Source organism: Phocoena phocoena, chromosome 8 (assembly GCF_963924675.1).
Source record: "Phocoena phocoena chromosome 8, mPhoPho1.1, whole genome shotgun sequence".
Lineage (NCBI taxonomy): Eukaryota > Metazoa > Chordata > Mammalia > Artiodactyla > Phocoenidae > Phocoena > Phocoena phocoena.
Window position 1 is genome coordinate 94,165,138 of NC_089226.1, and position 13,367 is coordinate 94,178,504.

At 43.5% G+C, this 13,367-nt stretch overlaps 1 protein-coding gene across 2 annotated transcripts in view; it reads left to right on the forward strand.

Annotated features, from left to right (window-relative positions):
• ALKBH3 (alkB homolog 3, alpha-ketoglutarate dependent dioxygenase) overlaps positions 1-9,400 on the forward strand; it is a 34,801-nt gene extending 25,401 nt beyond the window's left edge. Inside the window, exons 8-9 of one of the 2 annotated variants that reach the window (XM_065882526.1) lie at positions 8,035-8,133; positions 8,892-9,267. In XM_065882526.1, coding sequence (XP_065738598.1) covers positions 8,035-8,133; positions 8,892-8,969 — 177 coding nt within the window. In that variant the 3' untranslated portion in view covers positions 8,970-9,267. Of the gene's footprint in view, positions 1-8,034; positions 8,134-8,891 lie in introns of both variants that reach the window. The other variant, XM_065882525.1, reaches the window with a different exon arrangement.
• The last annotated feature ends 3,967 nt before the right edge of the window (positions 9,401-13,367 follow it).

Sequence of the window (13,367 nt, forward strand, 5' to 3'; positions counted from 1 at the left end):
GTAGAGGGAATCAAGAGTTCCTTCTTCTACATGGTATGTTCGAGATACTTGAGACTTCCAAATGTAAAGTAGGACATTGTCTGTGAAGTCTGGGCTTCACATGACAGGTCTGTGCTAGAGGTATCATTTGGGAATTGTCAGGATAACAACAGCAATAACAACAGTAAAGGGATGGTGATCAGTAACAAGTGTATAGTACTGACTCTGTGCCTGGCTTTGTTCTAAGTGCTTTACATGCAGCCTCCAGTAATCTTGTCAAGTTGATAGTGCTGTTATCCCCATGGTACGGGTGAGGTGGCTGAGGCACCGTGTTCTATCGCTTGCTCCACATTACACAGACAATTATTTGTTGAACTGAATTGAAACTAATAATCTAGATAATATGTAAAGCTATGGAATTGCACCATTATCAATTCAGGGCAAAAGAAGAGAGAAAGAGGCACAGAGAGCCAGGATTGAGCTCACTGCTTTCATCACTTTGTTTTCCAACTCAAAAGTCTTTATTTGCTCCTACTGGAACAAATCGTAAATGTAAACTCCTCAGCCAGACTGTCAAATCTTTACATAATCTATGCCCCACCGACTTTGGTGTCTCACTGTTCCCTGTGCGATTGCACTATTCTGCTGAACTATCTCTTTGCTCCTTTGGCATGCTCTCCACCTTCTCATTAACTTAAGTCTTTTCCAGGCTTCAAGGGCCCGCTGTAGCCTCGAAGCCTTTCCTGATGCCTCCAATGAAGAAACTAATAATAGTTAGTGTATGTCGGGTGCTTCCTGTGAGTTTGGGAAATGAGAAACAGGTAGAGGGCTTCTACTTTGTTTTGTTTGACCTTTCTGCTCGTGTTTTGTTTTTATAAGCATCTTCTTAGTAAGAAGATGGAAAATTTTCTAGTAAGTAGCTCACCTAGGAGATCAGAGATGACTTGGAAAACCAAATGTCTCACTGTTGACTAAGATCATTAATTTGGAAGCATATTTTGTGTCCGTGGCCTTTTCTGATTGTGTTGGGATCACTGAGATTAAGAATATGATACTTGAAGCGGCATATCTGTCCTGAGCTTTGTTTCAGGCACTACCATGTGGAATGGCAAAGGGGCATCAAAGAAGCCTGGCAGATAACATGTGGCCTTGCTTGGGAGCTTACATACGATGACAAGACATGGGCATAAAAGAAGGAGTCATGTGAGGGGTCCACCAGCGGCTCAGTTGGGTAGCTCTTAAGCGGAAACTGGTCCTCAGACTTGTTTTGTTTATATACTTCCCAGGGTTTTTAAAGAAACTGTGTTAGTTGCCAAAATTTATAACTCAGGAGATTTCATATAAAAATCCCGTTACCAGTTTCCCTGGAAAACCCAGAAGGTCGGGCAACTCCAGGGGAACGGTGAGGGAGCCGCTCTGCAGCTGTGTGCAGGCCCTGTGCTCTCCACTTCTCCATGGTCCCCACTCCCCACTGTGTTGTACCTGGCCCACGCCCCTTGTTCATGCTGCTTGCTGATGTTTGTGACCCTTACAGTATAGTCAGGGTGCCATATAATTCAGATAGGAAATAGTTACAGGATTTCAGAAGAAAGAGAGAGAACTTTGGAGAGCACAGCACTGTGGAGAAAATACAGGCTTTAGAGCCAGGCAGATCTAAGTTCAAATACTTGCCTACATGCCTCTAGCCAGCCTTTTGCCTTAGAAACATACTTTCCCTCCAGCTTCCTTTGCTTATAATACAAAGGAGAGTATCATGTCCCTTACAGGGTTGTGGTGAGGATTAGCAGTACTGGCTGCAAATGGTCCCTAATATGCCTGGTACTTCAGCAGTGTACACCATGGTTGATCATGTCCAGAAAGCCTAGCAGGATGCCTTGGTTTAAGTACCTGGAAATAGTTATGAAAAGAAACTTGGGGCAAGGAAGTGGGGAGCCAACTCTCGGTGGATTAAAGAGTTAAATCTAAAAAATATACCTTTTTTTTAACTGAAAGGAATTGCAGTTGTATATTTAAGTTTCCTGAAAACAGGAAAAAACCATGAAGGAGAGCCAAAGAAAGATCAGTAGAGGTGACTGTAAAAATTTTTGAGCTATTCTGTGTTAAATATCATAAATGCAGTTAAAACGCAAATAGCAAATGAGAAAAATATTTATAGAAAGTATAACAAAGGGAAAATATCTTACTGTACATGGTTACAGATCAATAAGAAAAACATTAACACCCCATAGAACGATGGACAAAAGACACGAACAGAGTTTACAGTAGAAGAAATGCAAACAGCAAATAGCCATGTGAAAAAACGGTGGACTTGGTTAGTAATTAAAGAACTCTATGTTTGAAGAATGAATTGCCATTTTTCCCTAATTTTTTTTGCCATTTGATAATGTTCCATACCGGTGATGCGCTCAGAAGGCAGGTGCTATCACATTTTCTTGCTGGAATTATACATTGCCACAGCCTTCTTAAAGCAGTTTGATGTATAAATCAAAGTGCCTTCAAGTTCATACCCTTAGATCCAGTTATTCCACTTTAAAGAATATATCCTAGAAATATACTCAGAGATGTTTAGTCCAAGATCTACTTGTAGTAGGTTTTTCTTTCCTTTCTTTTTTTTTTTTTTTTAAAGTGTTACTGGTATATTAAAATCTCTGTTTCCAACCATGTGTACCTAACTGCTATGTCCTTAGCACTAGCGTAGTGCCTAACATATGTAGGTGGTCAAAAAATAATTTGTGAATTTAAAGGAGGAAGGATGCGTTCATACAAAAGAATATTATACAGCCATATTTTTGAAATACAGTACATCTAAGATGTAGAAAATGCTCACAATACAATGTTAAAAATGAGTGCACGATTGTATGTGTAGAATATTCCCTGTGTATGTGTTGTATGAATTCTGGATGATGGGATTAAAGGTGATTTCTATATTTTCTTGGTGCTTTTCCTCAGTCATTCAGGACATATTTATTGATATGTGTGTTAAGCATTGAGTGTATTTCAAAAGGGAAAGACAGCATAGCCCTCATGGAGTTTATTATCAGAGATCAAGAAGGCAGACATTGAACAGGTAATTACAAGTGTGTCAGTTACTCTAGGGAACTTATGTTACTTTTATAGTAGGAAAAAAAACTATGCCAATGATGATTTTCAAGCACTGATGTTTGTATTCGCTTGGTCAAAAGGTTTGTTCGTTTTTCTCCATAAGATGGCTCTAGTAGCGCTTAGTTGTCTTTAACTTCATTTGAAACAATTTTGTTAGATTGTATTGTGACAGCTGTCATGTCAGTGTGCATTAAAAAAAATCAAAATTGGTGAATTTTTGTGTAGCCATTTTAATATTAATGATGGGGGGAAGCAACATTTTCAGCATATTATGCTTTATTATTTTAAGAAAGATAAAAACATAACTGAAACACAAAAAAATATTCATGCAGTATATGGAGAAGGTGCTGTGACTGATCGAACGTGTCAAAAGTGGTTTTCGAAGTTTCATGCTGGAGATTTCTTGCTGGACGATGCTCCACAGTAGGGTAGACCAGTTGAAGTTAATAGCGATCAAATCGAGATGTTAATTGAGAACAATCAACATTATACCATGTGGGAGATAGCCGACCTACTCAAAATATCCAAATCAAGCATTGAAAATCATTTGCACCAGCTTGGTTATGTTCATCGCTTTGATGTTTGGGTTCCACATAAGTTAAGCGAAAAGAACCTTGACCGTATTTCCGCGTGCAATTCTCTACTTAAACATATGGAAATGTTCCATTTTTAAAATAAATTGTGATGGGCAGTGAAAAGTGGATACTGTACAATAATGTGGAACAGAAGAGATCGTGGGGCGAGCAAAATGAACCCCTGCCAACCACACCAAAGGCTGGTCCAAAGGTGATGTTGTGTATATGGTGAGATTGGAAGGGAGTCCTCTCTTATGAGCTCCTCAGAAAACCAAGTGATTAATTCCAACAAATACTGCTCCCAGTTAGACCAACTGAAAGCAGCACTTGACGAAAAGTGTCCAGAATTAGTCAACAGAGAACGCATAATCTTCCATCAAGATAGTGCAAGACCACATGTTTCTTTGATGACCAGGCGAAAACTGTTACAGCTTGGCTGGGAAGTTCTGATTCATCAGCCGTATTCACTAGACATTGCACCTTCGGATTTCCATTTATTTCGGTCTTTACAAAATTCTCTTAATGGAAAAAATGTCAATTCCCTGGAAGACTGTAAAAGGCACCTGGAACAGTTCTTTGCCCAAAAAGATTAAAAGTTTTGGGAAGATGGAATTATGAAGTTGCCTGGAAAATGGTAGAAGGTAGTGGAACAAAAGGTTGAATACGTTGTTCAATAAAGTTCTTGGTGAAAATGAAAAGTGTCTTTTATTTTTACTTAAAAACCAAAGGGACTTTTTGGCCAACCCTATAATTTCTAAGACACCTTTTTTAGGACAGGAAAGGCGCAATTACATGAAAAATCTACATAGATCTCATACAGTGTGACGTTTCCTTTCCAGTGAAAAGAAAAATGTTTAGACTTCTTATCTGTTGGGTGGTTTGTAATGATATAACAATATACACCCAGGCTTTTTTTTTTCCTAAATAGCATTTAAAAAAAAAATATTTATTTATTTGGCTGTGCCGGGTCTTAGTTGTGGCACGCGGGATTTTTATTTGCAGCGTGTGGGCTCCTAGTTGCGGCATGTCGCATCTAGTTCCCTGACCAAGGATTGAACCCTGGCCCCCTGCATTGGGAGTGCGGAGTCTTAACCACTGGACCACCAGGGAAGTCCCTAAATAACATTTTTCTAAAGGAAACTGAATAAGCTGAGATCTTGGTGAAAGTTATGGAACTTTGGAAAACCCCAGCATTCACTGGAAATTATAATTAAGCATTCAGATGAATTGGCTCTGGTTGAGGAGGCAGTGAGAATGTTAACATTAATATAAAAAAAATTTTTTTTTTCTTTTTCCATCTACTTGTGAGGTTTCAAGTGTGTGGAAAACCAAGAATATCAACAGCAAAACCCACCCTGCAGACTGACTGTGACCCTAAAAGTTTCTTTTAACTGGGATCAGGAATGGAAAATTTTATCCTAAGCCATGGCTTTTTAATGGGTATGTTTTGTTTTGTTTTGAAGAAAGACGTGAGTAAATCAAAAGGGTTACAGAGCAGTGTTTGGGTAACTTAACCATGCTTAATGGCCGTGAGTGCATTCCTCTAAACAGTCTGAACTGTGCTTCCACTGTCACTTATCTATTTATCAACTGAGCCCTTATGCTTAGCCACGTGAGCTCCCCTGGACTTTTACCTGCTTCCTCAGTGGAAAAAGTCTCTGTGTATCTTGGTTAAGTTAAAGCATGGCTCTTTGGTCTGTTGCTGCTCTGGTCTCGGGAAGGAAGCATTTGTGAGCTCTGTGTTGCCTTGATAGAATCCCCTGCCCTCCCTTCTGTCTCCTTCTGTGAAATAGGAATGTAATTCCTAAGCCAAGGGTGTTGGAAGGAACGAATAACAAGCAGCAAAGTAATGACATCACCTCTCGCTGTAAGTGTGCTGGTATCACTGTCTCCTTCAGGGACTGATGAGAGTAGCCCACTGCCAAGTGAAGGCTCACCCTCTTTTGCTCTTTGGTACAACTAATGGTTATACTGGATGTAATGTGTTTCAAACCAACCTGAGGCTTTCTCTCATTTGAAAACCTCAGATCTTAGGAATAGTGAGGGAAATGTGGCTCTGTTGACCGTCACTTTCCGTCCATGCTGATGTTTCCCTCTTGCATTTGGAATTCTCTTTCACTTGCTGGGTCTACTCCTGCTTCGTGTTTCCAGGTAGAGTTACAGTGCTCCCCTCTTCTCTTCCACTGGCCCTAGCACTCCCTCCTCCCCAATAATGGTGGGTTTTTTTTCTCATGTTTGGAAAACTGTAAGTAGTTCCATTTATTTGGAGCACAGGGTGCCCGTGAGAGAGATGTAGGAGCTGAAACTAAAGAGAAGGAGCAGGCAGGTCATCAGGAGCCTTGGGTGCCAAGCTAATGGATTTGAACTTCATCCTGAACCTTTGGGATGTCATTAAAGTATTTTAAGCAAGGGAGAGGAATTCTGAGATCAAATTTGCATTTTATTACAGTGGCTTTGACAGAGCAACACTGGATGAGAAAATGCTGGCTCTTAACTTTTCTAACTTCTCCAAATTACTCCTTACACGTGCTCCCTGGTCTCACAGACCTGTGTACACAGGATGGGGCTTGGTTTCTTGGCCTCTGGGCTGTTGCATATACAATTCCTTCTTCCTAGAACATGCTTTTCCTCCGTAGTGTATTTTTTTCTTTTTTTAAATTGAAGTGTAGTTGAGGTACAGTGTTATCCCAATAATGTTCTAATGTTCTAAGAGATCTTCATCTCAGGATTCTCTTCCTGTTGTGTTAAGTGTCTTTCCTGTCCACTGCACTCTCCTGTCTTAGTGTCTGTGCTTGGTTTATAGATTAAGGCCCCGTTGTACTTCTGGAGTATATAGAGGGCAGCAACAGTTCTGTTTCTAGCTGTGTTGAACCTTGATCTGGTTACTGACTTTACAGCCTAAATCAAGGAGCCTTGGACCCTCTGATTTCATGAACGATGCACTCCCTTCTGATATCTTTTCTTCAGTAGAACAGACATCTCCTCTGTCTGGAATACTTTTTTCAGAGAGCAACCTTTTGCTTTTCTGAGATGGAGCTGGGCTACCTGAGGACAGGGTCACCTTCCCACTGGTTGGCTGAGGGGTCAGAGGTAAATGTTTTGGTGCTTACTTATTACTGGAAGGCAAAAGGTGGCAGACACAAAATCAGTCACTGAGACCAAAAGTTATTTCAAGCATTGCGTATATCTTCTGCTTATAAAGTCATGACAGTGCTTGACAAAGTCACTGCCAAGGGCTGGGGGCGGGAACCTAGACTGTTTATGGAAGTTCATTTTGTTTTGATTTTGATTTTCCTGGGGGAAATCATTGTAAACAGTTACATTCTCAGAAGTACCCCTACGATAATAAACATAAACACAGCATTGCAGTGAAATTAATCCTGTAGTAACCCAAATGTAATCTCTTGCATTGGAAGTGAAGCAGATGAATGGACGAATCTGCCCGGAATGGAGGTGAAGAAGTCAGGAAACTTGGGTCTGTCCCTGTCTCAATTCTTGATGTGCTCTTTGTTGCTGTGAGCAAGGAAGTTGTTTAATGTGCCCCTGTGACAGCGGTGGAGGAGGAGTGACACCACCTGTTGGCCATATTGCAGCCCGCGCTGGGAGGCTTCGTTATGGTGTTGGACGTGAATTGACTTTGAGCTCTGGAAGAAAGGGGCAATGTAAATACAGGCATTTGTATCCTAGGTGCTCCGGAGTTGCGATCCATTCTCAAAGGCTTACACAGCCAGTCTCAGTTTAGCAGCACTGTTCCGGTCACAGCAGAGCTCCCTTCTTTGAGAAGATCTTGTTGTTGACTGTTCTGGAAAGAAACAAGAATATATCTCCAAAATACCAAAATAGCCATCGGAAGAGTTGTGACTAGTTTTAACATAGGTACCAATTAGTGAATTAGCATAAATTATGAGAAGGGGGTCAAAACTCATCACACCATGTCTTGTTTGAAAGCCTCTTCTCCTAACACTATGTCAAAACACAGGGCACAGGATAAGGCAGATGTAAAGAATTATTGTATACATGACTTTGAATTCCTTCATAGGCCAGAATGTGCTTTTCTGCATTTTGAGTGCTGATAATACTAATACTAATAGCTGTTATGCTGTACCTAATATGTACCAGTCTGCAAGTAATTCTCACATGTGTAAGTTGAGGCTCACAGCAGCCCTGTGTGGCAGGTACTCTCGTCATCCTTATTTTACAAGTGAGTAAATTCAGGAACAGAGAGATGAAGTAACCTGCCTAAGGCCAGTCAGCCGCCAAGTGACAGAGCCAGTCTGGCTGAGTGGAGGCTGGCATTTCTTCGACCAGTGTCATGTTCTGTTGCAGCATCTTGATCACACAAGCAAAAAAATTCAGTGCAATGAATGCTGTTTTCTAGGAAGAGAATGGGGACTACACATATGTGGACAGAGTGAAGTTACCCTTGGCTCACGGGACCTTGTTACTCATGGAAGGAGCCACCCAAGCAGACTGGCAGGTGAGAACATGCAAGTAACGTGGATTTGCTGTCATGTAGAGGCTGTTTCCTGACTGGCTTGCGGTTATTAATTTCTATATTAGACGTGGTGAAAAGCAAGTGGCTTTTACAATGAGCAAGAGGCAATAAACTGACATCATTTCCAAGGGGTTTTGATTGTACTGACAGTCAAAGTGGCCCTCTACAGCAGCAGTGTCCACTAGAAAGTCCTGTGAGGATGGAAATACTCTGTATCTGTGTAGCCCAGTGTGGTAGCCACTATACACATGACTGTTGATCTCTTGAGATATGGCTAGTGTGCTGAAGAACTGAATTTTTAATTAATTTAAAGCTTCAGGCAGCCAGTGGCTAGCATATGGGGGCTGCACAGCTCCATAGCTTAGGCCAGGCCATTTTTAAGGTGTGCAAATTAAGAACACTTAGCATGAGAGGGGAATCTCATGCCTGTCTGTGATCTCAGCCATTTATGTGTTTTCTTTTGAGCTTTGGAAAAATGGCAGGAGGCTGAGAGGAAGAGCAACACTTAGAAAAAATGAAACTGTCTCCCTGTGAGGGTGCTGACATATCACAGTGAGGGTGGTGGTGGAGATTTGTTTCAGAGAAGGAGACCTTTCTCCACAAGACTTAAAAGAGCTATTGCTGCTCATTGACGGGAGATAAAATTGAAACATGTCTATGTCCTCATAAATAAGTTTTAAATTGCTTTGGAATAAAAGTGTAAGTGTGTGTATGTCAGAGTTATTCATATTTCCATTTAGCATCGAGTGCCCAAGGAGTACCATTCTAGAGAACCAAGAATAAACTTGACCTTTCGGACAGTTTATCCTGACCCTTGAGGGGCGCACTGGTGATGTGAGGTCTTGGAGAGGGAAGCTGTGCTGAGACTGAGCAAACCTTCCACCATGAAGAAACTTCGGGAGACTGGTCCAGCTGCTCTCATGGTGTGGCTGTTTGGAAGATGTGGATGGGATTTGCTTCCCAGCTTGGAGTCCTATTAAACGACAGCCTACAGTTCATGTTTGTAATATGTTTACTGTGGGAACAGTAATCCCTAATCATGTTTTGAAATCACATATTTTCTTTAGGCAAGTTAAAAACTGCTGTGGCTGTGTTCACAGATGATTTTGTCCATAAGCAGTTTTTTTTCTGCCCTCTCCCGCTTCATTTGAAGGAATATGAATGGACTTTGCCTCCGGGGTAAATCCACACGTTTGTTCCTTGTGCCTTTAGCAAAGTGGAGATATAAATATGAGTCAGTGACTCTGGAGCCTTGCGTAGGCAGACAGCTGCTAAAACCCAAACAGAGCTTTGTTGCAGTCTGCCTTGACTCCTGAACATCTTGGCTTGTGTGCTGTTGTAATGCAAAGCTGCATATTCTGGGAGCACTTTATTTAACTGAGTCTCCTTGCCTGCCCATCTTCCCAGGATATGCCCAGACAGGTTACAGGCCTCTGAATAAAGAGCAGAGGTGGTATTCTCCAGTGCATCTCCAAGCAGCCGCCTGGACTACTTGAAATACAAGAGAAAACTGTCCCCTCAAAGGGAGGAAGAATTCAGTGATGTCATGAGAAATTTCAGCTGAAGAGCAGCAAACGCCCTGCTAGTGGCAGCTGTTCTACATAGATTAGTTCCCCCTGGAGAATGACTGGAGTCATTTAAACCCTAGCCAGATAGGAGCGGGAGCAGTCCTACAGGGAACGGACTCAGTTACCTAAGAGTCCTGTTCACTTTAGATTTCAGTAGCCCTATGACTAAGGCTTTCTTCTGACTCAGTGTTTTCTTCTACACATGTTCCCGAGATGAAAGCGTTAGTCTCTGATGTCACCAGGGTTCCCAAAGCAGACAGAGCGACTGCCCCTTGTTGCATCATAAAAGCACGTGTCTTCCTGACCCCTTGACTTAGGAGCAGCATGCCAATTCCAAACCAAGACAGGAAAAGCTGGAGAGAAAGAGAATGGATTTAAATGGATGAAAGTAGGGCGAGAGAGTTAGAGTTTCCCTTAGCTCCCTGTGGGGAAAATTTACCGAGCCTTCTTGCTTTTGATCTTGTTTCCATTCCATGCTGTAAGATTGATGATCTCCATGATCACAATAAAATGCCAAAGGCTGGGCAGGCTCTTCCCCAGAAGGCAGATGAATGCCATGCCTGGCCAGGCGCTGTTCTCTGACAAGCTCTGTAGCTTCTTGAACCAGAGTCTCTTAAATGTTGTTGCCTGTGTGTTGCTCCTTTCTCTAAGAAATGCTAAATGCTTTATGAAATCTGAACATCATACTGACTGAGCCTTCCCGTGAGGGAGGTACAAATCACCATAACTATAAAATGAAACCTACTCAATCCCTAGCTTTCCTCCAATTCAAACAAACACAATCTGGCCAGGGTGGTGCAGCCAGCTTTGGCTATGAGTTGGCTGCATGACCTGGGGAAATTCCTTTTCTATTCCCACAAGTGACAGGGCTGGCAGATGACTCCAGGTCTTAACCACATCCGCCCTGACCCGGGGTCATGCTCTCCCCTTGCATCAGCTCCGATTTCACCTCTTCCCTCATCACTGCCATGTCTGTCAGGGAAACTAACTCCTACTCTTGAGCAGACAGCCTGGACCACCACCTGGGTTTCTTCACCTGAGAGCAGCAGTCTTAGGTTTTGTTTCTTGCTGTCAAATGCCGGAACTGCTATTCTTTCTACCACTAAGATAATGTCCCTTCTGAAATGTCAAGTAGGTACTTGCCATAGAATAAAAGTACAGGGTTAGGACCGGACAGGAATTCCAGACCCCAGCAAAGGAGGCCCGTGCTCAGTGACTGCACCAACCTGTTGCTGTGTTTTACTGGTGGTAGATCTTAACTAGGAATTAAGGGCGAAGCTATCTTTGCCAACATTACTTGTAAAGCAGAGGGAGCAAATATAACGGCTGTCACATGATGAAAAACAGGTCTAGTTTTTTAGTTGCCCGTTTTTTGAGCTTTAATAACCTGCCAGAACAATTTAATAACCGTCCTAGGAGCTTTTCATACATAATTCCTAATCCTCCCTGAAGCCCTGCCAAAACAAGATGCTATTCCCATTGTAGAGACTAGGCAACTGAGCCTCCAGGAGGTGAAGTCATTTCCTAGGACTTATGAACGGCAGAACCAGCACATACAGCACAGGCTAATGCCTAGACTGTGCTTTTCCCTCTGCCATGCAGGATTTAGGCAGAATAGTGGGCACCCCCAGGCCCATGAGCCTCACCCAAGCTCACCCTAGTGCCCTGCTGGCCAGGCTGACTGCCAGGCCACTCTGTTTGTCCCCTGGCTTTCCTGTGAACCAGTGCAGGTGTCTGCACCTCATCTCTCCTTAATCCACATGAGCATCTCCTAGTCAGAGACTCTGCTGCCAGCTGGACTAGAACTGTCCAGTTTACTGGGGGAAGCTCATTTTGGGGAGACACAGTCCAATTTATGACAAATTAGACAAATTCTCCTCTAACCTTCCTGGCAAGTGACTGAGAGCATGTTTCCTGACCATATCCAAGCCAACTTTCAGAGGTAGACAGGTGGTCCCTTCCTCCCTTCACTCTTGTCTGTGAGTACATTTGGGGACCCTGATGCCCGGACTCAGTGTCAGGCTTGCTCACGATGCATACCAACACCACGACTCCGACCAGCAGATAGCCCGAGAAGCAGGGTAAGCTCTGCACACTGACAGCATGTTGACAGCAGGCACCTTGCCTCGAAGCATGGGTCGGAGCAGTCTGACACAACATCAGCTTGTATCCTCAGTCTACAGCTAACCACTAACTCACGTGGCATCGATGATTCCTAATAAATGGGCCACAGCTCATAAACCCGCCATTTTGCTGTGACACTCCCTCCCTGCTGCCTCCATGGCTGGTATGACCTGCCCTCGCGAGTGGCAGGTCTGTCGGGACCTGGTCAGTAAGTGGCACCGTCTCCTGAATTGTGTCATGGCAACCCCAGAAGAGCTCAGTGGGCACTGCAGTGAGCAGAGCGCTCCAGCTGGGCGGCTTCAGAGGAAGCCCTGACACGTGGGTCCCTGCCCTGCTGGGAATAGTTCTTCCTTGAGTTCTGGCAGCTTTCACTTGGCTGCAGAATATCTAAGACCCACTTTGCCTTTTCTGGTCATAAACACTTGTAGTGTTGAATCTGAAGTCTTGATTGCTTTATGTTCTTAACCATGCCTTTGAAAAAGCCGAATGTTTCCATAGTGATGCATTCTGTTTGTTTAAATCTTTACATATATGTGGTTCCACCCACACGCTCTCCTCAGAGGGATTTAGTTTACAACTGTCTCTTTACCCCCTCCCAGCTTCCCTTTGCAAGGAACCCCAGTATGAGACCCCTGTCAGTTTTGTGCTGCTGGAATCCATTCTTAGATATGATGACTCCTGTGTCTCGGGGTCAGCAGGGAAATTATTTTGATGTTTACTAATGAGGGTGGAACACAGGCTAATGGTGCCTTTTCTAGCTGGCTTAGTACTGCTGTGATAAATCAGAAAAGCCTTCCCCAGCCTGTGACCAGAGCCCCATGCTGGGCTGGGCTTTCAGCTGGGCGCGTAGGAAAACAGGATAAATTAGGTAAGTATTTTTGTAGCTAACGTTACCCAAAAGATCGTTTTCTCAGATGAGCCAACTTGGAGATGACCAAGGCATGTGTGACACTGTTATCATTACCGTTATTTGAATGCTATCACTTCCCCTCCATGTAATGGTGATGTCACGCTCCCTGGACACCAGGGACAGTCCCTATTCTCATGTGGCCTCCACGAGTGTGGACACGCTCAGGATCCTGGCCTCTGACCCCACTAGCTTTTAACTCTGGACACAAAGTCTAGGTTTCTAAAAGGGAAGGAAAGGTGAAAGCCAGGAGGAAGTGTAGAGTATTTACTGGACCTGTTACGTACATAATCTGACTTATTCTTAAAAGCAACCGTATGAGGCGGTTGGTTGGTTTTTTAAACAGCTGAGGAAACTGAGGTACCTAGAGGATAGATTAGATCCTGAGACTGGGTGTCCCTGGTGGGCAGGCTCCTGCGTGGTTACTTGTCTGCAGTCATTTAGTGCGATCTCTGGGCCTCCCCAGGCCCTGGCGTAGGGGGGATGGGGGAAGCGGCAGCCTGAGTCTCCTGGCGCTGGAGGGACTGTGCTTTTCTCATCCCCTTTAGCAGCCAGCAAAACCTCGGGTCCTTGCCTGGGAGCCTGGAAGCTTCTCTCCAGGGGGCGGGAAGCAGGAG